Consider the following 26,627-nt stretch of genomic DNA (forward strand, 5'->3'; position numbering starts at 1 on the left):
CCAAAATGTGGTGAAACGACAATAACTACGGAAGGCAGTAATTGCAGTGAATGTAGTCAGGAGATTCAGACTAAGGCCAGAGAAATAGTTGGTCGAAACGTCGTAAAACACCTAAGAAAAAGATGAGGATAATAGTCCGCAACTTAATAATTATATATATATATATATATATATATATATATATATATATATATATATATATATATATATATATATGCATAAAATAAAATAAAAATACCAGCGATGGTTGAAGTTATGTTGTTTTGAAAAAAAAGAAAAACCGAATGTAATTATGAAATGATCAATTTTTCGTCCCTGTTTTAAGATCCTGAAGATGTCCTCTGCAATAGGGACGAAATGTTGATCATTTCATAATTTCATTCTGTTTTTCTTTTTTTAAAACAACACACACACACACACACACACACACATATATATATATATATATATATATATATATATATATTAAATATGAAAAAAAATGCGAGAATGTAGAATCAAAGGAATGGCAGGAAAAGTACAATAAACACTAATAATGAAAACACATGAAATATTAAGAAGAAAACTGGATACATACAGGAGCAACAAACGCGGGCCGGACAAACTCCCGCGAAGGCAAAACATGAAACACTACATAAAACAAAGAACACTTCCCTCAACACCACCCCCAAGCCTCCCATTGCCACATCACAACCCCCCCCCCAAAAGTATGAGATCAAATAACCAAGTAAATTCAAGGGGGAAGGAAAGACTGAGGAACTGACCAGGCATCCGCCGGATACGTGCGAAGAGAACTGGGACCTTGGGGAGGCTTATTGCCACTCAAATTCCAGTGAAGACCAATTGTCGCTGCAAACGAGAAATCAATGGCAGCCAGCTGCTGCGATAATGGAAATTTATTTGCCAACGATATCGAAAAAGGTGGAGAATACTGGAAACTTAGGGAGAATTGTTGCCACTCAGCTTCCAGAGACCACCACAGGGAGCTCTTTGATGACCGGTGTGCAAGCTCCTTGTGAGCCATTAAAGATCATAATAACAACGTTTTATTTACTTGATATTTTACCGGTATTCACCGGAAGTTATTATCACCCTTAGTAAGTTCGATTTACTGTCTTTGTGTGTGCGTGTGTGTGACACGGTTTATCTCCACCTACAGGCAACCCACCCAAGTAAGTAAATTACTGAAATGAAGCTTATGACCCAGTGGATCTTTTAGTGATATTCATATCCATGTTTGGTGTATGGAAATGCAAAAACAAAAAAACAAATGCAAAAACTAATAACGATTTAGTAAACAACGTTTTATTTACATGATGTTTTTCTCAGTACAAGAACTCAAGTTTTCCCAGCTGGGCAAACTTGGGTTCTTGTTTAAGTTAATAAATATATATATGTATATTCATGTACATGTAAATATATATAAATATACATAGGTAAAATTATATATAATTACATAAAGATTAATATTTCTAACTGTATATTAATATATATATATATGTATATAAACATATACACGTAAATATATATATCGATATATAAACATATAAATTTATAAATATTGTTATACATGTATATATATATATATATATATATATATATATATATATATATATATATATATATATATATATATATCAGATATACATGAAAACCAGCATTGAAAATGTTATTTTCACCGATGAGCCCAGAGCAACCCCTGATGGACCAGATAGGTTGAGCAAAGTTTTGAGTTCTCTTGGATTCCTTACCCCTCATCTATTTGGTCACCAACAGGGAGGTGGAGGTATCATGTTCTGGGATAAAATAATCCTCAAATTGATTTTTATGCACGACAATGTGCCATCCCACTCATCCTACTTTTTTACATAAGTATCACCACTTATCAAGGGTCAGAGACCACTCGAGGATAAGGGTTAAGAGTGTACAGTAGTCAGTTGGACAATATAGTAATCGTTAGTTATGTAAATTCGGTAAATTTGTTAACTTAAGTGAAACGGCCTATCAAGAATTTGTTTACGTTGGACTTGAAGACAATTAGATTGTAGACTGCTGGGACGCAGGAAAACGGAAGACAGTTCCACAGGCGTGCACTTCTAAGAAAGAAGCTTTGCGCACGGAATCTACGTTTAGGTTTAGGAACAGATAAAGAGTGAGGGGAATGATTGATGGTATTTTCAGCTAGACGAGTGTTTCTTGGGAAAGTTTTGCGAGGGGGACCATAGATTGGAGCTCATTCGCGCACTTGCCATGAAAATAACGATAAAGCAGAGACAAACTCGCAACATCTCTTCTGTGAGATAGCGGTTGCAGGAAAGAGAAAAAAACATCACCTACTAGGCTACGAAGTCTATTTTGAACTCTATCAAGGCAGGACAAGTCATTTCTAGCTGCTCCTGCCCATATGTGGCAGCAGTACTCCATTCTTGGACTACCTGGCTCTTATATAGATAGAGAATAGCATCAGCAGTAAGATATCCACTGGATCGATAGAAGGATCCCAACATTTTTCCAGTGGCTTTGGCAACAGATTTGATGTACGTGTTCCATTTTAGATCAGGAAGCCATTCATTTCAATTGATGCCAGATGGGGATCAGAAGGTGGATGATGTAAAGACCGAAGATTGGTTTTAGATGCATTAAAAGTAACCAGTTACTTCTTTCCCCATTGTACCACGTGATCAAGATCAGGGGAGAGAGATTCCGTGAGAACTTGGTCGTTTACGGTCTTAGATGTGCTACCATAGATGGTAGTGTCATCACCAAAAATGTCCACGAATGATGTAAGGGTGTGATTTGGAAGATTATTAATGTAGATAGTCGGGCCCAGAATGAACCCCTTAGGACCCCAGCATTAATACTGTGAGCTTCTGATTTTTGCCTACTACTACTCTTATGAACCTATCAGAGAGAAATGATTTAATAATTGAGAAGACATTTCCATTTCCGTAGCTGCAGATCTTGTGAAGTAAACCTTTATGTCATACCCTATCAAAGGCCTTTGATATGTCAATGACAATTACCCTAGAATGGTTTCGTCCGTCGAGAGATTCGCTAATCCTATGAGATATAACTGTAAGCACATCTTCTGTAGATTTAGCAGAAAGGAAACCATATGCTGTGCCACTAAGAAGGTTATTTTTGCTGAGATGGTTTATTACTTCTGTATTTAACACAGATTCCAGCAACTTACTCATGAAGCACAGGAGACTTATTGGCCTGAACTGAGAGGGAGATGAGCGATTACCTGAATTCTTAAATACACGTTATACTGATGAGATTTTCAAGGGTGATAGGAAGCAATTCTCCGTAAGACAACGTTTAAAAAGGTTTGTAAGGATGGGCGTTAGTTATTGTTGAATTGTTTGAGTACTATAACTGGAATATCGTCACGGCCTTTATTACACTAATCAGTTTTTTTTGGGGGGGGGATTCATCTACAGCAGCATGCCCAATATCTAAGGATATTTTCTCCCAGTATTTGTTGTATTCTATCTTAAAAGCTTCTATTTTTTCTACGAGTAGTAGAGCGGGGTTAAGCCTCCACGATTGACCACAAAAATAAGCAAGGGCATTAAGATCAAGTAATGAGGCCATTCTTCTTTGCCCATTCAGGACGAACAGTTGTCTCTACAGTACTGCCGCGTTACATGAGCAACGTGACCTGCAGCAGCATCTTGTTAGAGAGTCCAAACTTCATAACCGTACACAGAATTACACAATGGGGTCAGTGCACCTTCAAAAATATCCGCAACGTAATTTCCTTTGTTAATCGATGAAGAAAAACAAGTGGAGATTTCACTCTCCCAGAAATGGCTGTACAGACCATCATTGATGCTGGTTTCTGCGTTCTGAAAGCCTTTCCTGCTTTATAAGGTATTGCCTGGCGATTTATCGCCAGGATTCTATCATTTTGATTGTGTGACTGCACGTGAGAATAAGTTTCCATCCATGAAGATGATGTTATTGAACGTGCCATGTCAAATACGGTTTAACAAGAATCGATTTCTGATGAGTATCTTTGACATTATGGGTGCAGGGAGAAGCTTTCGCTTTTCAAGCGTATACAATGACATCGGTAGGTCATTTTGACATATTCTTCGCGTGTTTGTGCTTCCTTTTCCATTTGTCTCATGGATCTTCTTGGATTTCGCCTGATGTTTTCCCTAACCTTTTTTATGAGTTTATCTGTTCTGACGGCGTGGGGACGACTTGATTGTTGTTTATCTTTGATCGATGAAACTTCCAGGTAATGATCAATCTTTCTTTATCTGTAAACATTCTGTTGATTTTGAGGTTTTCCCAAACTTGAATATTTCTGGTAGACGCAAGTGCTTCTAATGATGACTCTTCTCTTCAATTCCACATTGTTAGAAATTCGTATTTGTTTGTGAAAGATAAGAAATCATATATTGCATTATCATATAATGACAATAAAATAGAAAAATTTATTTTAATATTATCATAAATATAATTCCGAGATTTTGTAACAGGACTTATGTCCCACCCTGTATATATAAAGTTAGATTGCGGCGATCTTTCAAAAAATATAATGCAGATACTTGGTGTGCTGCTTCGCTAACTTATAGAAAAATCTTATATATAAATCTCACTATGTCTGTGTGTGTCTGTCTCCGTTTTTAACTTGTATCTCCTCCTAGACGGATGGTCGGTTGACGGCGTGCAGTAGCTCAAAAGATTACATATAGGGTGCAGAATTTTATTACGGGTGTTTAATTGATTAAAACAATTGCTAAGGAATTCAAAAAAAGGGGTTCAAACTCGAAAGAAATGACAACTTAGCGGGCATAGCGACAATGGAGTTTTTGCGCATGCGCACGATCTGTAACAGATATTTATTTATTTAGTAAATTTACAAGTGTAGGAAAGCAGTTGTTTGTTTGGTGCAATGTCTAGCATCATCAATGACTAAAACCAGTGTTGCGGGTTCGAGCTTCACCATTTCTTTCTTTCTTTCTTTTTTTGTTACATTCCCATATTCTGGACATTTAACTGTTACGTAATAATTATAAAAGAACAAGTTTATATTAGAAAATACGGAAAAAATTTTTGCTGTACATAATGAAAATGTCATATTCCAAATATATAGGATACTAGACTACTCTAGTAGTAATATGCAATATTAGCTATGGAATCCATGTATGAGCGTGACACTTGTGACGTAAAGAAAATAGTTTGTTTTTTTACATAACAGAAACATTTCTATGAAGTATATTAAAATGAAAAAAGAATATAGATAGATTTCTATGAGTCGTTTTGTTTATTATAATTGATTATATTTGAAAAAAATATTACAGTTACTAAATTATAAGTGGTTGGCCATGCTTATAGGTAAATGTGCCCTGAACAGATACCATAATACTTATAGTTAAATTCAAATTTTGATATATCTGCTTTTTTTTAGATCGTTCATTTCTGTATAACGTTTAAGTTATTTTAAACTCCACTCTTCCCATGTTCAATAATAATTTCGAAATAATAACGTTAATATTTCAGTGTCCCAATTGTTCTTTTGTTTTTGTTTTTTTTGCGTTTAAATTATCCAAATAAACAATTGTTAATACCGTCTGCTTTTTTTTACATCGTTCATTTCTGTATAACGTTTAAGTTATTTTAACCCCCACTCTTCCCATGTTCAATAATAATTTCGAAATGATAACGTTAATATTTCAGTGCGCAGGTCATAGGCGCATGCGCAATCGGATGTTGTAAACCGGAAAGTGGGCTACATACATAGTTACAAGATCATTTGAGTTTTATAATTATATAGATATTATATATCGGATTATCTGTTACATTCCAATAATCACCTAAATAGATCCAGTAATGGAATTTCGTATTGAATTGATTCCTAAACTATTTATTATGAATTTTAATTATGTGTATATGTCTGTATATTTGTATGTATTTGATTCGCTCCTTGTGCAGTATAGTACTCACATGAAAAACAAAGAATATCTTACCTGTGACGTACATAAGTCATTAAAACTGTAAATCCCGTTAAATATTAGAGTAGTATAACTTACATTTTAAAAATAATGCGCTTCTTCCCTATAGCACCCAGATAAAAAACAAAGTTCTTACCCTCTGGTGTACAAAACATTTAGCACAACAGAAAGTTTCCTAAAAGTATTGAGTTCTTTCATTTACAAATTAGAAAAAGGTACTTGTACAGTATCTTACACAAGAAATGAGGTACTTGTGCAGTATAGTACCCATGTGAAAAACAAGGAAAATTTTACTTGCGACGTACATAAAAGTAATAAAAACCGAAAATCATGTAATATATTCGAGTAGTATGACATTTATATAAGAAATAAGGTGCTTCGTTACTATAGCACTTTCATGTAAAAACAAACAAACTCTCACCTGTGATACATGAAAAAGTTAGCACAACAGAAAATTATGTAATATTATCGAGTATTTTCATCTATATCTTAGAAATCACGCCCAAGAAATAAGGTACTTGTGCAGTATAGTACGCATATGTATCAAATATCTGTGCGTGAGGTAGCCAAGCTAATCAAAAACCTTGATTCCAGTAAAGCAACTGGCCCTGATGGCTTCCTATTATAGTGCTGAAAAAGATTCAACCAGAACTTGCTCTCATACTTACAAAACTGTTTAAGAGTTGCCTTAAAGAGAAGTGCTTCCCAACACCCTGAAACCTCATCAGTATGTCCTGTATTTAAGAATGAAGGTGATAAGTTGTCTAACTATCAGTACAGACCTATAAGTCTCCTGTATGTCATGAGTAAGTTGCTGGAATCTATATTAAATAGAGAAGTATTCAACCACCTCAGCAGAAATAACCTTCTTAATGGCATGCAATATGGTTTCCTTCTGCCAGATCTACAGCAGATGTGCTAACGTTTATATCTCATAGGATTAGTGAATCTCTTGGCAAATGTTTCCTCTCTCGGGCAATTGCTCTTAACATATCAAAGTCCTTCGATAAGGTATGGCATAAGGGCGTACTTCACATGCTACGGCATAACTGGAAATGTTTTCTCAATCATTAAATCATTTCTCTCTGATAGGCTCATAAGAGTAGTGGTTGACGGGCAGAAATCAGAGGCCCACAGTATTAATGCTGGAGTTCCTCAGGGGTGCATGCTGGGCCCAACTCTCTTCCTGATCTACATCAATGATCTCCCAAAACACATACTTAATTCATTCGTTGACATATATGCTGATGACACGACAATCTATGGCAACACATCAAAGGCTGTAAATGATAAAGTTCTATCTGATTCTATCTCCTCTGATCTTTCGCGTGTAGTACAGTAGGGGAAGAGGTGGCTGGTTACTTTTAATGCATCTAAAACCCAGCTCCTATCTTTACATCATCAATGCGCTGATCCCCATCTGGCATCAATTGAAATGGATGGCTCTCGTCTTGGGGAGGCTTCATGTTTTGACAAGCTTCTGGGTTTGACCTTTACTCCTGATCTGAAGTGGAACACGAACATCAAGTCTGTTACCAAGGTCGCTGGGAAAATGGTGGAATCCTTCTACCGCTCCAGAAGATATCTCACTACTACTACTACTTTATCTATATAAAAGCCAAGTACGTCCAAGGATGGAGTACTGCTGCCGCATCTGGGCAGGAGCTTCTAAAAACAGCCTATCCTGCCTTGTCAGAGTACCAAATAAACTTCGTGTCTTAGTGGGGGATGCCCTTTTCTCTTCCATGCAACCTCTCTCCCACAGGAGAGACGTTGCGAGCTTGTCTTTGTTTTATCGTTATTTCCATGGCAAGTGCTCGTCTGAGCTCCAGACTCTGGTCTCCCATCGCCAATCTTTCATGATAAACACCCGTCTGGCTGAAACCACTGTCAATAAATTCCCCCACTCTTAATCTGTGCCTAAATCAAAACATCAATTCCATGAACAGGGCTTCTTTCTTAGAAGTGCACGCCTGTGGAACACTCTTCCGTTTGACTGTTTCCCACCTGTATGTCTTCAAGTCCAACATAAACAAATTCCTCGTTAACCGCCGCCTTTAGTAAGACAGTTTATCAAATCTCCAATACTAATTTACTGTACACGCAATAACCCTTATCCCCGAGTGGCTTCTGGGCCTTGATAAGTGGTGACTACTTTGTAAAAAAATATGAAAAAACAAAGAAAATCATACCTTTGACATGCATAAAAATTATTAAAACCAAAAAGCATGTAATATATTCAGGTAATATTGGATCTACTCCTAAACTAATTAAACGATAATTATTAATTATAATTTTGTCTATATGATTATAAAATTATGTATATATGATTATATATTTCTCTTATTGGATTCCCTTCCAAACTAATTAACCGATCATTAGGAATCTTAAGAGTGTGTATATGTTTATATATTTGTATGTATCGGATTCACTCGTAAAATAATTAACAGATCATTATGAATTTTAATTATGTGTATATGATTATATATGTTTATGTATTGAATTCACTCCTAAACTAATTAACCTATCATTATTAATTTTAAAGATGTGTATATATTATATATTTCTATGCATTGAATTCACTCCTAAACTAATTAAATGATCATGATTATATATGTGTATATGTCTGTATATTTGTATGTATGGATTGACTCCTGAACTAATTTGTAACACCACACTGTTGAAGTTCTTTTTTTGTTTTGTTTGAAATCTCCAAGCGTTTCTTTTTTTCCACCGGGTGTTTTTCTATATTCTTCAGCTCTGTCTTTCCTTCCTTTTGTTTTCAAATGTTCCCGTCTGTCTGTCTCTTTGTTAGTATGTCTTTTCTCCTGCCACCGATAATGTAAGATTATAACGCAATCCCAAATCGGTCTTTTTTCTTTTCTTCCGTGGTAACAAAAACAAAATATTAAGTCTCACCCTTTTTTTCGGGTCGATATCCTTGTCGCGGCCACCAATCTGTAACACTACACTGTTGAAGCTTGGCTAGGACCCCTGTTTATCTGGAAATCTCGGCTCGTATCGTCTAGTCCTTGAATCCTGTATGCTGAAAGCGAATATCGAAGCCACAGGCAGAAAGAAAACAGACTTGTGAAACTCTAGTCTGCGGAATTAATTTCACAAACTTATGTACAAATATTTTTACAAATATCGTTCAGTTCTTAACAAGTTTTCAAAGTTTCAAATCTCTTTTCACAGACAACGTCAGACAGGCATATAAGGAGAAAGAGGAGTCACGTCTCCAGGGACGGCAATTTCCACACGATCTGTTCTTCCCGAAATCAACAAGCAATCTCTCGAAAAACTCTCTGACTAATTTTCGCGCGACAGTAGTATACATAGTAAGTTATATGGTTAGGTGGCAGTTTCCCCAGCCAATAAGATTTCGTCACGAAATCGAAAAGCCCCAGATTTGCGTATGTACAATTCCAGAACCTCGGATCTGACTTCTATAGACATATTAATTCTCATGACCCCCTAAAGTCAGATGTCAGTTCTGCTTGACCAAATTTTTTAGATGGCACATTCTCCATTTGAAAATTCAAATTCAGAAGTATGGTACCCCATCTTTGAAGTCTATTCGCCGTATGTTGTGGTAGTCCCTTTTTCGATCCGAAACTCGTTAATAATCTTCTGTGGTCTATTTGTAACAGAAATTACCTACCGTGCAGGAAACGATGAAATTTCTTTACTGCGAATATAATGCTTAGCGCCTCTTTTTTCAATTTGTGAGTAGTTCTTTTTGGCTGGCAAAAGTGATCGGGATGACTTTGCTATGGGTTTCACTTTTCCATCATCCATTTTGTGTGAAATGTATGATCTTATGCCATAGGAGTTGGCATCGCTTGCAACTATAATTTCACGCTTGGGGTTATAATGTGCCAGAAACAAGTCAGACGTTAAAGTCTCTTTAATTTCCCGAAATGCTTCTTCGCACTCTTGCGCCCAGACCCATTTTTGGTCTTTCCTTAGTTCATTTAAAGGCGACCTTAGTTTATGCATATTTGGCACAAATGCATTGTAGTAATTTGCCAAACCTAAGAAACTTTCTGGAGCAGACATATTCTTTATTGCACTTGATCTATATGGATCCGGCCTTCTTCCATGTTTATCAATGATTTGCCCCAAGTATTTCATTTTCTCCATGAAAAATATACATGTTTCCTGTTTTACTTTTAATCCATAATCCTGGATCCTTTTTAATATTTGGTTTACATGAGCTTTGTGTTGTTCTTAGCTAGCGCTTTTCATTAACACATCGTCCAGATACCCTACTACGAAATCCAACCCATTTGCTGAAAAATCGCAGGGGTGACTTTAACCTCAAAAGGGAGTCTGTTAAACTTGTACAATCCCTTATGAGTATTGATACATAGCAGCTTTGAACACTTCTCATCGACTGGAATTTGTAACTACGCATCACTGGGGTCGATTTTAGAAAAATATTTCCAGCCACTCAGTTTCGCAAATATCTCTTCAGGGCTCGGAAGAGGATAATGGTGATCTTGTAATGCCCTGATTAAGCCTGTCGCGAAGTCGGTGCAAACCCGTATCTCCTTACTCTTTTTTTTTTATGTAAACCGTTGGTGCAGCCCACTCACTTTGATCAATTTTTCCGATGGCACCAATGTTTTCAAGTTTTTCTAATTCACCGTCTATCTGTTCTATAGCAGCGTATCGAACGTTTCTTTTCTTTCTGAACACTGGCTGTTCTTTACTTTTACGTCAAATTTTGCTACCGCTTTTGTACACCTTCCCAAACAACCTGAAAATACGCCTGGGAATTTCTCTTTTAACTCCCTCTTAAGATTTTCTGCCTCCACATTCAAATCCTAAACCTTTTGGCAAAATGAACTTAAAGGCAGATCCCATATTCTAAACTTTCCCAACAGATCAGTTTCAAAGAGGTTGTTTGCTTTTCGCATGACAAAAATTTTGCTTTTTCGGACGTGTTCTGGAAAAAAAAAATATTCGTCAATAATTCTCCTTCGAAGGTAATATTTTCGCCATTGACACTTCTCGCTGTTTTATGTGATTTAATCATGGTGGGTTTCCAAAGCCTCTTCCATGTCTGTACATTAATAATGGAAATGTCAGACCCACTATCAAGCTGTAGCCTTACTTTCTTTTAAAACATTTTGATCTGTATATATTTCCGGATATTTTGTTCCTCAGGTTCAATTTTCGTAAGTTTAATGGACGTCTTTCTACCAGATTTTTTTCCTATAATGCGATGCTTTATGCCCTTTCTGGTGGCAGTTGTCACATTGTTTGAATTTGTAGCGACACTCATTGTACTAATGTTTATTTCTACACCTCCAACATGGTCCAGGTGGGTCTTTTCCCTGTTTCTTTCTCTGGTAAGTCGAATTTTCTTCTGATGGATCTTTTTAATATGCGACACTCCGCTTTTCTCTATGTCACTACTGTCTTGTTTCAACGCAATAAACCGTTCACAGTCTTCCGCTAAGTTTTGTAGTTTTAAATTCGGTTCATTTTCGAGTTTATTTAAAACACGACGCCCGATTTCAGCGTCTTTATTTAAGACCAGCCCTTGCACAAATATTAAACATTTAAAATTATCTGATGATAATTCCCCCAGTTTAAAATCGTCGCAATGCTTGTTCACTATACTTGCATAAGTAGTGTAGTCGTCTTCCTCTCTTCTAGTAACATTCATACATTTATGTCGCGTATGGAACAAAGACATTTTTGCAGAAAACAGTTCTGTAAGTAACGTAACTGTTTCTTGGAAGATCAACTCACTAGTCTTTTTGTGGAGAATAAAATTCACGAACTAACTTTTTTCGCGTCTGACCAGGTACCACAATCCGATATAAAAATATCCTCATATCGTCTATAGTACTGGACGAAAGTGACATCGTCTTCTGGATTATAATTGAAATTTTCAATAGCGGCCTACACAGCTATTTGAGAAAATGCGTTATGATTATCGTCCGCTTCAGTTAACTTTGTCGCCTCCAGAATTTTTCTTTGTTCCTCAAGTATTTTCATGAATATTTCCTTGAAGCGTTTCTGTTGTTGTAGCATTTTTCTTCAAATGCTTGTTTAAATCTCTCTTGTCTTTCTACTTGTTATTGAATTTGCTGCTTTTGCAACCCGAGATTTTGTTCTGCCTGGAATTGGAACAATTCCGACAGTGAGTCTTTGAATTTCGCATCCATCATACGAATTCAGTTTACAATTTACGCTTGTAAATAAATATTCCTAAGTAAAAAAAAATCAACCAAGTTTTGTTTCCCAATTCTTTTTTCTGAGGAACAACAGTTTAGCAGTCCTTTTGTAATTTAATTTGTTGAACGCTATTTTTCTAGTCTTACTAGAAATAATCCAGCGAAATAACATTTGTTTAACATTTTTTGTTATTTGCACGTTATTTTTACGTAGCAAAAATAAAATCCGTCGCTTTAAATATCCGACGAATTCGTATGGGAAACTTTTATTTTTTTGTTTTTCTTTTACCCCTTATACCTTTCGCAAAAAAATGACTTAATTCTTTGCGTGTTTGCTAAGCACAAATGACGTACGTGAATAATCATTTTTCACGGTCTGTCTCTTTTTCTCTTAACAATGTCAAGCGTGTTTGTTTTCAAATCCCAGGTGTTATCAAAATAACGATAAGCTTACACGGTATTTGCTAGTTGGTTTTGGGCATTTAACTTTGCAGAAGAAAATTCTTACGTAGGAAAAATCGATTCTGGTGAAGAAAAAAATAAACCCTTTTTTTTCCTTTCTTGGTAAGTGTGTTCAATTATTAAATAATTGACAACATTCGCGTTTTTCGCTGTAGATTTTGGTAGCAAGTTTTTTTTTCAGTCGCTCGCCAAATTACTATTGTAGTAATTAATTCGCTGTTAATCGTTGCGTATCCAAATATTTATTGAAATGACGGTGTTCTGCCGTAAAGATTTTACGAATCTTTATTTCAAGCACTTTTGGTGATCCTCTGCGGTGATGGTCGTTTCGATTCCTCGTCGCCAATCTGTTGTGTCGTGGAACAACAGTGAAAATAAGAACAATCAAGTTGAGGTTCGGTTAAGGAACAAGTGTATTAACAATAATGTTCAAAGATAGGAAAGCGTGTATATCTGCTGGGCACTCGGCTAGCTGTTGAAGTGCAGTCGTATCTCTCTCACCGGTGTTGGAATTACTAGCGCCTTTTATAGTGCTAATCGGTGTAAATTTCTCTGTCCAAGGAAGGCCGGTATAATAAGTATGTATTGGATTCACCCCTAAACTAATTGACCGATCATTATTTATTGTAATTATGTGTATATGATTATATCTTTTTGTATATTTGATCAACTCCAAAATTAATTAACTGATCATTATTAATTATATGTAATATATATTTTTGTATATGTCTATAGATGTCATGTTCTAAAAATCACATACAATGGTCACTTACTCTGTTAATATATTTATGTGTACAAGGAATTCTATCCAAGTAATAAGGTATCTGTACAATATAGTACTCATATGAAAAAGTTATGTACAATCATCGAGTAGTTTCATCTTTATATTAGAAATAAGATTCTTGCACAGTATATTACTCTAGAAATAAGGTACACATGAAAAAACAAAGAATATCTCATCTTTGACGTACATAATTTATTAAAACCGTAAATCCCGTTCCATATTCGAATAGTATGACTTACATATGAAAAAGTGTGCTTCTTCACTATAGCACTCAGATAAAAAAAACAAATTCTTTCCCCTGACGTTCATAAAAGTATAGAGTTCTTTCATTTTAAATAAGAAAAAAGGTACTTGTACAGCATCTTACACAAGAAATAAGGTACTTGTACAGTATAGTACACACATGGAAAAAAAGGAAATTTTACTTGCGACGTACATAAAAGTAATCAAAACCGAATATCGTGTAATATATTTGAGTTGTATGACATTGATATAAGAAATAAGGTGTTTCTTTACAATAGCACTCTGATGTAAAAACAACAAAAATCTCACCCGTGACAAACGGGAAATTTAGCACAACAGACAAGTATGTAGGTTTATCGTGTAGTCCCATCTATATATTAGAAATGACGTACTCGTACATTATCCTACCCAAGAAATAAGGTACTTGTGCAGTATTATACTCATATGAAAAAAACAAAGAAAATCCTACCTGTGACGTGCATAAAAGTTATTAAAACCGAAAATCATGTAATATATTCGGGAAGTATGACTTTTAAATGAGAAATGAGGTTCTTCTTCACTATAGCACTCTGATGTAAAAACAAATTCTTACCTGTGACATACAGAAAGTTGGCATAAGAGAAAATTATGTCAATTATTTTAAATATGTGTCGTACATTACCCGCCCTAGGTAAGGAATTTTTCCCATATATGTGTTGTAAATTTCCTGTCCTAGGGAAAGTACAATTATTTCATATATATTTTGCTCCAGATGCCAAATGATACATAGACATAAAAATTTCCTCTACTCGAAGAATAACAGGTATGTTCCACATTTTGCTCATTTTCTCATTGTCGACAAGCAATTGCAACAAGCAAGAGCAAGATAACCAACAACAAATTAAACTGCAGACCAGCTTAATGCGGGTACTGGTCTCTAGCTTTATATATTTTTTTTAAATCAGAGATTTGCTTCTCCTAGAAAGGTTGCCTTCACCACGGCTTACGGGAGCCCTCTCCACTCCAACACATATATACATACACACAAATATACACGGTGCTAGTTGGCCGTTGACCCCGAAAAAGGTTCATCCGCCCTTTGAAAGGTCTTGTTTTTAATCCTTCAGGGAGACTAACCGCCCTCCTCACCAAACAAGTCTGGTGGGGGGGAACCAGTTTAGTCGCCGGTGACCCGAACATGAGACAGGTAGTACTGGGTGACATGGTACCAGTAGCATATGACATGACCTGACACAATATATATATATATATATATATATATATGTATGTATATATATATAAATATATATATATATATATATATATATATATCTTTGTCCAGGCTGCTCAGACTTTTCATACTTTTGTCAGACTTTCGATGGTGTCTGCGCGAGAAATGCTTGTGGCAAGCGTTTCACAATCACAATCACTTAGTTGTCTCCTTAGTTGTTTTATTCCAGTAGCGATTATATATGTTCAGAACGACTGGAAGCGAAATAAGCGGAGAGCACATACAGCGCCTACTATTCTCACGTGGTCCTCCATATTGTAATGGCCAGGCCAATTCTTGCTTAACGTCCCTGATTTAGCGAACAAGATTTTGTCGTATATATATATATACCAAACAGGATTCATGGCTTTTAAGATTTCTACTTCTTTCAACCAATTTTGATTAATTTTAAACCAAAGAAAAAAAACTTGCATATCGTGCCCTTTTTGATAAAAAAATTACCTCTAATGAGTCGTTTGGGGAATTTTCATCATTTAACGAAACACCTGTAAGAGGAATTAAACTACTAATAAATAAGACGAGTGTGATGTACATGCATCTTGGTGCAGCATGTTTACCCTCGATCTATCTATCTCTCTCTCTTTCTCTCTCTCTCTCTCTCTCTCTCTCATATATATATATATATATATATATATATATATAAAGTGAACGTGTCTGTCTGTCTGTCTGTGTGTCTGTATGTCTGTCTGTGTACATTTCCCTACGCAATAACTCTGTCAATTTTTAGTCTATAGACTCGAAATTTGAAATACCGGGTACTGAGATTTGGGAAAATCGATGTGACGGGTATCAGCCAGAAATTTTGCTGTTAAGCGGTCAAATTTCAACGATTTGACCTTTAAGAACTCTACCAAACTCCTCCGACAATTTTGGGTCTAGACACTTGAAATTTTAGATTTAGGTTCCTTGAACATGGATCTAACTTAATAAAGTGATTTGAGCCCGATACAATAAATTTTAAGGGGTCATAATAGGGGGGAAAGTTTTAAAAAATTAACCATTTTTTTTGTTTTTTTTTTTTGCTTTTTTTGCACATCATACACCTCCAAACACCCGAGCAACGCCGGGCACCCCTGCTAGTATATATATATAAATGTTTATTTTTGAAATATTGTTAATTTCAATATAAACCGTTTTTGTTTAGCGAGTGGGGACTGTTATGATGAAAACTGAATATCGACAATTTCGAGTAAAGCTCAATGTATCTACTTCATAATTGCAGAGCATGTATAGTACAAAACTTATTACATCACAGATGTTTCGTTAAAGATATGGCAATTATATTATCTGATGTTTTCAAAAACGTATCCAATTTCTATGAATTCAGTAGATGTTATTTCCATTCGATGGTACAAAAAAATAAAATTTTGTACATGATAAACCTGATGTTTTCGTTTAGACAAAAGAAATTCCATCCCCGCGTTGTTACAAGTCGGGCATATTGATTCAAGAAAAGAAAAAGATTGTAGACATTTATGAAAACATTAAATCATAAAACTGCCATCCCATTAACGAAAGAGCTGTAATACAGAAATCCATGATGAAATAATTAAATGTTTTAAAAAAGTATTGTAATATATATATATATATATATATATATATATATACATACATACATATATATATATACATACATATATATATACACATACATATATATATATACATACATATATATATACATACATATATATACATACATATATATACATACATATATATACATACATATATATACATACATATATATACATATATATATATATATACATATATATATATATATATATATATATATATATATGTATATATGTATACGTTCTCAAAAATGGCATTAAGAAAGCAAATTAAATTTAGTTTCGGTATTATTTTGGTCAATGTGTTTACAATCTATTTTCGTCTCATGTATTTCCGTGTTCCGCGTTTACCCAACTTTCTCTACCTTCTCTATTTCATACTCTTTAATAGTTGGTTATTTTGTCTCTTATTTTTGTACTATTATCGACATATCTAATACTCTCTCTTGTATCCTATTCCGTCATTCTCATTTCATATCTACATGTCATAAACCTTTTCTATAATTGTGTTTTGTAATATTCAAGGCTTGTTCCTATTCTGATGAGAAGTATTTATCTTTGAAATGCCATGACGTAAAGAGTTTTGTTTCTTTATTTTTCCTTTAACGTTTTATCATATTTCGGATGATGTATCAACGTTATATATGAATATGTTCCTTATCTTTTTTTAATATTAATTATATATAAATATATATATATACATATACTTACATATATATTTCCACACACGCACACACACAAACATACACACACAAATATATATATATATATATATATATATATATATATATAAATTACAATTAAATTGACCAAAATGATCCAAGATGGTAAAATTAGCATATTATAAAGAATTAATATTTATAAAGTTATCTCAGCCAGATGTAAAAGCTTGATGAAATCAAATAGGAAATAGAGCTTATAATACGAGCAAACAGTTAATAAAAAATGTTAAAAACACTTTGAAACAAGTTAAAAACATATTTAATCTGAAAAGGAAACACTAGATAAATGAATAGTCCTTAATCTGCGGAGTTTCGAAGAAATACTTTCCTTCTCATAAGAGGGTAGGAATTAGCAAAATGCGGGATCGGATTTTGCATGCAAAAGTGTTTGATGAAACAACAAGTAAGTCAAAGATCTTACTTGAAAACAAAATAAGTGAAGCAGAGGGAATCTGGTATAGAAAAAGGTGATTACACATAAATTGATAGTCTGGTGGAAGATAAATAATCCAGTGACGGTAAAATCAAAATGTATAACTTCAAGAAAGTTTATTCAATTAAATATGTTCTTAACTAGTATATATATATATATATACACATATATATACACACACACACACATATATATATATATATATATATATATATATATATATATATATATATATATATATATATGTACTTGGGAAAAACGAATTCAAACAGAGTGCTCTATTAGAAGGAAAAAACTTCAAAATATTTATATTTTTCCGGAAATAATGTGTGTGTGTGGGGGGGTAAGGATAGTTTTTCAAAAATGTTCAATACCAGGTAAGGCTTTTAAAACAAGCAAAATTTTTTTGCAATTCGTATGTGTATATTATTTATTACATATGAAACCAATTCGTCATCTACGCCTATATTACGTTCGTGTCTGACAGATTTGTACAATAAAAAAACTGACAATAATGAGGAGCGACATTCCTTTAAAGTTTTTTTTTTTTCAAAAACACAACGTCTCTCTAGCAAATTATTGGACTTTTGTGTTTTCATATACCATAATATTGTTCGAGAATATGCATTACTAATGGAGATTTACTGTATCTCTTAAGTCGGAACTATACTCTTACTTTTATTACCAATGGAGAGTTGTTTATGTCAGTCTAACCTAGAAACTATACTATTATATATATATATATATATATATATGTATATATATATATATATATATATATATATATATATATATATATATATATATATACTACCCGTAACCCGTTGGGTCAGTATGTTATATTAGCTATGGAATTCAGGTATGAGCGTGACACTTGTGACGTAAAGAAAATAGTTGTTTTTTTTACATAACAGAAACATTTCTATGAAAGTATATTAAAATGAAAAAAAGAATATAGATATATTTCTATGAGTCGTTCTGTTTATTATAATTGATTTTTTTTAAATACAGTTAGTGAATTATAAATGGTTGCCCATACTTATAGGTAAATGTGCACTGAACAGATACCATAATACTTATTATAGTTACATTCAAATTTTCATATATCTGCATTTTTTTTACATCGTTCATTTCTGTATAACGTTTAAGTTATTTTAAACCCCACTCTTCCCAATAAAATAAAATTCTTAAATAATAATTTTGAAATAATAACGTAAATATTTCAGTGCGCAGGTCATGCGCGCATGCGCATCCGGATGTCTTAAACCGGAAAGTGGGTTACATACATCGTTACAAGATCATTTGAGTTATATATATATATATATATATATATATATATATATATCTGCTACCGAATCTATTCTATTACTTTGGTAATGCGAGTTTGAAGCCGAAACTTTACGATTACTGCTATATCAAAAGACAAAACTATATTTTACTATTATTTAGCTAAATTCAGTTTTCTATTCATTTCCAAAATAATGTACTATCCTTACTTGTTCAATTCAGGCCAGTGAAAAATGTAATATTTGTTTCATTGTCATGAGAGAGAGAGAGAGAGAGAGAGAGAGAGAGAGAGAGAGAGAGAGAGAGCAACCTCCCAGCCATTATCTCTTCTGTTTTTTGTCTGGGGTGAGGTTAGTGTCGTATCTATTCCGTAGTCATGAAATTATTCACTCAAAAATTACATTTCTTGTGGTAAAAGTTAATGTATTCTCTGCTGTTTTGTTATAGGACAAATTTGGCGGGTATTTCCTTCGCCCTTGGGGATTAGTCTAGTGTATATTTGTTCGTCAAAATACCATCTTACCAGGCATTACTTCTGTAGTTGGAAAGGTAGTGTAGTGTATGAATTATACTATAAAAAAAAATTATGTAAAGCTAGTAATTATAATATTAGTTTTCTGCGCTAATCGTGTTATGTTTGCAATTTTCGTTTACCTCCGCCGTTTCTTAATGCACCCGCTCACAATAAACGGATATTATTTGACCGATAAGAATTTTTCCATATTATTAAGCTGCCTAAACACAGATCTTGCACCATAAGACTTTTCATTTATTCAAGTTGATGTTAACCACCATATTTAACATCTATTCCATGAGAAATCGTCCTATTTGTCGTCGCCACAACATAGTTGATGTGTAAATATGAGTATCGACGCAGAGACTAATCCGTAGACAAATCATTTATTACTAATGAAGATTTTGTATCTGCCTTTCTAAAGTCGTCTGTATATTATTGATCTGAACCCGAAACAATATTATTAATCATTTTAATGGTCAATGAAGTTTCTTATATTATTTAAACCTAATATACGTTCCCTTCTCAATTCAGAGGTTAGTGTAATATCCAAACTGTTGCCATGATACTTTCCTACCAGGTAATCTATTGAGGCCGGTGTAGTATCTGTTCGTTCGTCACGACACCATTCTCTTCGATAAATAGCTCCTATCTTGTTGGGGGGTGTATTAAATGATTTCGGTTAGTAAGCCATCCTTACTTTATTTTACCCTTTCTCTGGGTCTGCATTATTTTTTCCGTTTTCGTGATAGCATTCTAATCGAAATAACCTTATTCGTTGAAGGGTAATTTTTTCATCAATACATCAAAACAATCAATTCGTCATTAATAATTACATCGTATATACACTAAAAGAAAAAATAATGAAACGACATCATCTTAAAAGTCAAAATAATGCATCTCTATGTACGGCTACTGAATATAAAATAGAATGAGAAGCGATGTCATATATTTATACAGAAATAATCGTGTTTGCCTTACTATCAACCTCCTACCAAATACTAAAAATCTTTCTGTCTGAAACTGCAATGTCGGATCTATGCGTTGCCTGAAGTAATTACAACTTTCGACCGGTAGCGTAAATCGTTTGTAGTTGGTTGGTTGTTTTTGTTTTACGGCATATCAACCCTTTTCGGGTTATTTAATGCCGAATCCAAAGATTTTGAAGAAAATTATTTAATAGAATATATTTGTTGTTTTCAAGTCGAAATCGTTTGTAAAGATTGGAAATAGAAATGGTGATGTTTACACAAAATGTGGAACTAGACCCAACTGTGATGGAACCATGGTTGGTTTATGAATAATGTTATTTTTTTCACTAATTTTTGTATAAATTCTTGATATGCCAACATGCTTATTGGTGGCACAGGATCTTGACAATAAAAAACATACATTGTGATAAAACACTCAGAGGTTGATGTTAGTTTGTGAAAAAGTTTCATTTAAAAAGATAGTCATAGAAAACATCATAGCGGCTATTCACTACACGTGAAATAAAAGACAGAAAAATAGATCGCTTATCTTCTTACAGCAAGCTACAATGTACAACACTGTCTTCTTAAGTTGTCAGCAAAACATATAATTCTCCCTCAGCTGTGAGTCATGTGGTTGCATCGATGTATGCTTCATCTATGTGTTTTAGTCACTTTACTTTCAAACACCCTCTTCATTAGCTCACAATAACCTGGAACAAACCTATCGGAATTTCCTGGAGCTTTACAGGCACTCTCGCTTTCTTGGCCTTTTGACTAAGAACAAAATGTTGTATTTGTTTTGAGGCTTTTAGATTATTCAGTCGTTGGTCAGCGAAGGAAAATCTTTGTATATTGCAGCATTTTTTTTTTATTTTTTTTAGTTCCAATTCAAAGTGCCTCTGTTTCGAGAGCTGGTATTCCTTACATTAAAAACCGATCTTTTTGTCATTGCTTTCGTGATGAAGCCAATAAATAGGAACTCTCTTTATCTCTCTCTCTCTCTCTCTCTCTCTCTCTCTCTCTCTCTCTGTTTCCAACCTAATGATGGAAAAGTGCATCAGTTAAAATTGAATCAGACCATACATTATTCAGAGAAAGAAGCGTTTGATATTTAATCAAACCATAGACTTCTAGAATGAAGTTTAATAGGACTTCGATCTAAACGTTTCTAGTCATTTATATCTGGTTATTATATTTTAAAACTGTGTCAATTATTCGCCATCACGGTGCGATGCATGTCTGTGATTTTATTGTGTAACCAATCGACACCAAAAGACTAAAATTTCGAAGGAATTTTTTTCTGTACATATTATGTATGTTATATTATCCGTGTGTGAATTTAAATGCTATTAATATCTATCAGTCTTGGTTTAATTGCTGTTCACTGTTAAGCAAACATTGAGAGTACATGGAATATTTCTAATTGTATTGATGTATTCCTCTGTTCGTATTTCGGGTTTTCATGGTTATCTTCGGTTTATTACGGGTTTGGAGATTGTTTTGATAGGCATTAATTTTGAGTTTACGCAACAGATATGAATGTGTCATTTTAAGGTAAATGTGTGTTACATTCAAGATTATAAGACTATCATTGATTATTGGACATTTATGCCTGATACTAAATTACAAAATAAACCATATACTCATAATTACTTTTACTAAATATTGTAAGAGAGCAGAAACGATTAGGGAATTTTATTAACGGTGTTTTGGGATCGTCCCGTATTGGAGACTATTTCACATAAATGTTACTTTGATGGCGCAGCTTTGCTTCTAACATTGCATAAAACCACTAACCTATTAATATAATTGTTATAACTCCTTGATCTGTACACGTTGGGTCGCAAACCTCACCCATGGCTATAACATCATGCGCGACAATGACAGTGTGTCCCGTGACCTCTTCTTAATACCAGCTTCGCAAAGAGGGCTTTGGTAGAAAAATTCAAAGAAACTTTATTTGCTTTTATTGAGATTGTCGGACTAACGTCCTCATCTTGGTTGTTATAGTCACAACATTTCGGCCGTTTTGCCCTCCGGCCTTCATCAGGTGCTTTGTGTCGAATGTTTGTTACGAGTCTCGAACCCAACCCTTTATTATTATTATCAAGGTAACTCAAGAGGAAGACAGGGTGAGAATCCAATCAGATCTGGATAAATCGTACAAACCAGAATATAAGAAGGTCAAAGAACGCCAAATCTAGAAGCTCACAAAGCTCAAAGACAAGAGGAATGTAACATCAAAACACCGATCACCTGTGAAAGCGGTCATCAACCTCAGCAGCCGCCAATTGAGTTACTCAGAGAAAGTAGTACTAAATAAAGGTCTTAACTTCGCAACAACAACCAAACGCGTTCCATTCTTAGATATCATGACACACATGGAAGATATAGCCTTGAGAATCCCATCAACTCAAGGTGATGAAATAAGATGGAAAGTGAGACAAGTACTTGAGAAAGCCAAGCCTCCTAAATCAAACATCTCTCGGGAAGATAGGCTGGCTATAAGAACCCTACAGAGTGACAGCAGTATAATAATTCTGCCAGCAGACAAAGGCAATGCTACTGTGATGATGGGCATGTCGGAGTACTCTGAAAAAATGGCAGACCTAATCGCAGATGGTAGCTACGGTAAAATAAAGAAGGACTCAACTTTGAAAACCGAAAGAAAGCTGTTACAAATCCTTACCAAAAACAAGGAACACATCGCTCCGATGAGATATAGACAGCTGGTCCAGCATTACAGTAAGCTACCACATATGTACGGTCTCCCCAAGATACACAAAGACGGTATTCCACTTAGACTCATAGTGAGCTGCCGAGGTTCAGCATGCAACCCACTGCATGCAACCTTGTGGATATAATATACCAATTAGCAGGCAAGTCAGCAGCACATGTAAAGAATTCTGCCCATTTCACGGAATTGATCAAGGGAACACTCATCAGTACAAACCAAAGGGTAAGCCTAGATGTGGCTAGCCTGTTCACTAAAGTCCCAACTAGTGAGGTACTAGCAGTAATTCAAGAAAAACTAGCTGGTGACCTCTCCATAGAAGAGCGCACATGTGTACCATTGCCAAACTTAATGGAAATGCTGACATTCTGCATAGAAACAACCTACTTCAGAATGGGTACTGACCAATATCGACAAGAGGAAGGGCTAGCTATGGGCTCGCCATTATAACCAGTGATGGCGAACATATACATGGAATACTTCGAAGACATGGCCTTAGGTTCAGCTCTTTTAAAGCCAACCATGTGGCTAAGATACGTTGATGACACCTTCATACTCTGGCCCCACCAGGAAGACATCTAGGCTCTCCTAGACCATGTGAACTCAATAAAACCATCGATACAGTTCACAATGGAGAAAGAAAAAGATAACCAACTGGCCTTCCTTGATATACTCATATCACGCACAGAGCATGGGTTTAAGACATCCGTATATCGCAAACCTACCTTCACCGGGCAATACCTTAACTTCAACCTCCATCACCCATATAGTATTAAACATGGAATCTCACGCTGCCTACAACATCGAGCAGAGACAATAAGTAGCGACACCATTACATACCACCAAGAAATGGTCAGATTGAAGAATACCCTCTGTCGTAACAACTATCCCGATAGCATACTATCCACCAGACGTGTTAATAGTATAAGAGAGGAGAAAAAAAAACCAAAAATCACCAACGGTCTGCCTACCATACATACGAGTCATCTCCGAAAAGATTCAGAAAATATGTGCCCCTACAACATCAGGACGGTATTCAAGAGCGAGTCAACACTCAGACGACACCTGGTACGAGTAAAGCCCCGCATTGAGGTGAACATGACCAAGAACTGCATATACTCCATCCCATGCAGTTGCAGAAAGGCTTACACGGGTGAAACATGCCGCCCCCTTAAAGTAAGGGTGGAAGAACGCCAAAAAGCGGTAACTAAAGGGAAGACGGAAAAATCGGGTATAGCCAACCATGTTCTGGATGGAGAGGGGAGACCATCGCCCCCTATGGGATGAAGTAAAAATAATAAACAGAGAAACCCACTGGAAAGTGAGAAAACTTAAAGAAACAGCTCACATGCTCGGACATAACAACCTACTGAGCAAACCAAGCATAGAGCTGAATGCAATTTGGACACCTCTAATAGAGAGAGAGAAAACCTTGAATAACAACATAGGTTTAACATTAACAAAAACCAACTAAGAATTGTCCTAGTGACATATGGCCGAGTGGTCCTCGACGTTGTATCAACGTTTACTAGTTATCCAAAGGTGCTGAGTTCAATCCTGAACGAAGGCAGTGAAAAGTAACATTCAAAAACAGAGAATAATCAACTACGTCCCAATCCCTAGCTGGAGTCCGAACACGGTACCCCCGTAATAATAATAAAGGGTTGGGTTCGAGATTCCTAACAAACGGTTCCCCAGTTAGATACAAAACACCTGATGAAGGCCGGAAGGCAAAACGGCCGAAACGTTGTGGCTATAACAACCAAGATGAGGAAGTCAGTCTGACAATATCAATAAATGAAAACACCTCATCTCAAAAATATAGACAATTACTGGTTTTTATTTGCGTTTTCAGATTCGTGGGAGAGCGTCTTTTCCGGTTTAGTTGGTGCTAGAATTTATGGTCAGCATGCAGACGACCAAACAGTTTAAGATAGTGCGGGGGTGAATACTAGCTTGATATGTTTGGATAATTATCTCTTACTTAAGCAGCAGATGATCTGTGTGGCGTAAACCACTATTAAAAAAAAAACATTTAATAAATCTATTGCTAATTTGTTGTTTTCTTTCATTAGAGAAAACGTAGCAATTTCTGTCCGCGTTTATATAACACCCAGACAGGACTGGGGATAATATCTGTCATATCTAGGATTGGGCAAAATATCATATATTTATAGGAGCATATGTCATTTCTATGTGCATGGCTTGTTGCACGTTTTTTGTTGATTTGATTCCAATCTTCTGTCTAAAACATTATTTTAGTATTGATGCTTATGTACAATTTATGAACTTGCATGTCATTTCATAGACAAGCTTATTTTCATAGGTTCATTCTTTGTTAGTTTCACATGAGTAAACCTTTTTATACTTCGTGCCACCGCTCTCCTTGTTGCTGTCGTTGTCGCCATCATCACCATTATCGTTGATGAGAACCCAGGCTAATAAACTCACGTCCACACTTGTTTATTTCGTAAAAAAAGTATTTAGAAGGGGAGAAAAATAAACTTTGTATGTGGGAAAAGAGAGAGAAAGAATGGGGAGTCAACCAGATAGATTTACAAGTAATATCAACCACCAACGTATACTCTCCCTATTACGAGGACAACGCGCAAACACTCCATTAATCGTTAAAATTTCACGAACGAAGAGAGTAAGGGGTGGCCTAACCGAAATTCATGTGACTCCCCTCAGTTAATGCCGAAAAAGATTCCGACTTTTTAAAATCGACTAAAATCATGACTCGTTTTTTTATCTAAGTATTTATGAAATTTTATTTGTAAACTTTTTTATCAATTTTGACAATTTTAGATTTTTAAATATGCCAGTCTATAAATAGCATCGCATTTTATTTTCCCAACTCAATTTTTTGTTTGATTTTGTATATGTTGCTCTTTTTGTGCTTTTTCTCGTTTTCATTATCCTTGTTGCAATTCTTATATAGTCTCCTCGTTTCTTGTAGTATCAAGATGGTTCTTTTTCGCCAATCCGTCACAAGTGAATGGGCACTTTGGGTGAGTTAGTCTTGACTTCTCCCGCGTAACCTCAATCAAAAATCACATGTCCCCATGGCTTTACAATATCGACCACTCCCCTCATAAATAGTTCACTGCATACAGTGTAGACGATTGTTTCAAGTTTTCTATGTTTTGCTTTTTTCTTTTCTATTTTTTCCATATTCGTTTTTCTATATTTCATCTTTTTTGTTTTATTTTTTATCATCCTTCTGCCTTTATTTTTCATCAACTTTTGTATATTTTTAATATTATGCAGTATAGTTAACAAGATGAAATGCGTAACAAAACTAAATAGAGAAAAATGTTGCCAAACACAAGAAAAGTCACTTTATATTTACCTATTTCATTTTCACGTTAAACGTAGGAATTATTATTTATGGATTTGTTAGCGTCACTTTTACTTAACCTAGCCAACGAACTTTTTTTGGTTGGACAACAATTTTGCCGACA

The 26,627-nt window shown here is 34.9% G+C and overlaps 1 protein-coding gene across 3 annotated transcripts in view; it reads left to right on the forward strand.

Annotated features, from left to right (window-relative positions):
- Positions 1-26,627, forward strand: part of LOC145243685 (uncharacterized) — a 627,487-nt gene that overhangs the window by 553,700 nt on the left and 47,160 nt on the right. For 2 of the 3 annotated variants that reach the window (XM_080106742.1, XM_080106741.1), the window contains one exon: positions 26,123-26,174. The exons of the other annotated variant lie outside the window; for it this stretch is intronic. In XM_080106742.1, the coding sequence (XP_079962868.1) occupies positions 26,123-26,174 (52 nt within the window). The remainder of the gene's footprint in view (positions 1-26,122; positions 26,175-26,627) is intronic. 3 annotated transcript variants of the gene reach the window in all.

This window comes from Euprymna scolopes, chromosome 22 (genome assembly GCF_053919585.1).
Source record: "Euprymna scolopes isolate OS-2025 chromosome 22, ASM5391958v1, whole genome shotgun sequence".
Lineage (NCBI taxonomy): Eukaryota > Metazoa > Mollusca > Cephalopoda > Sepiida > Sepiolidae > Euprymna > Euprymna scolopes.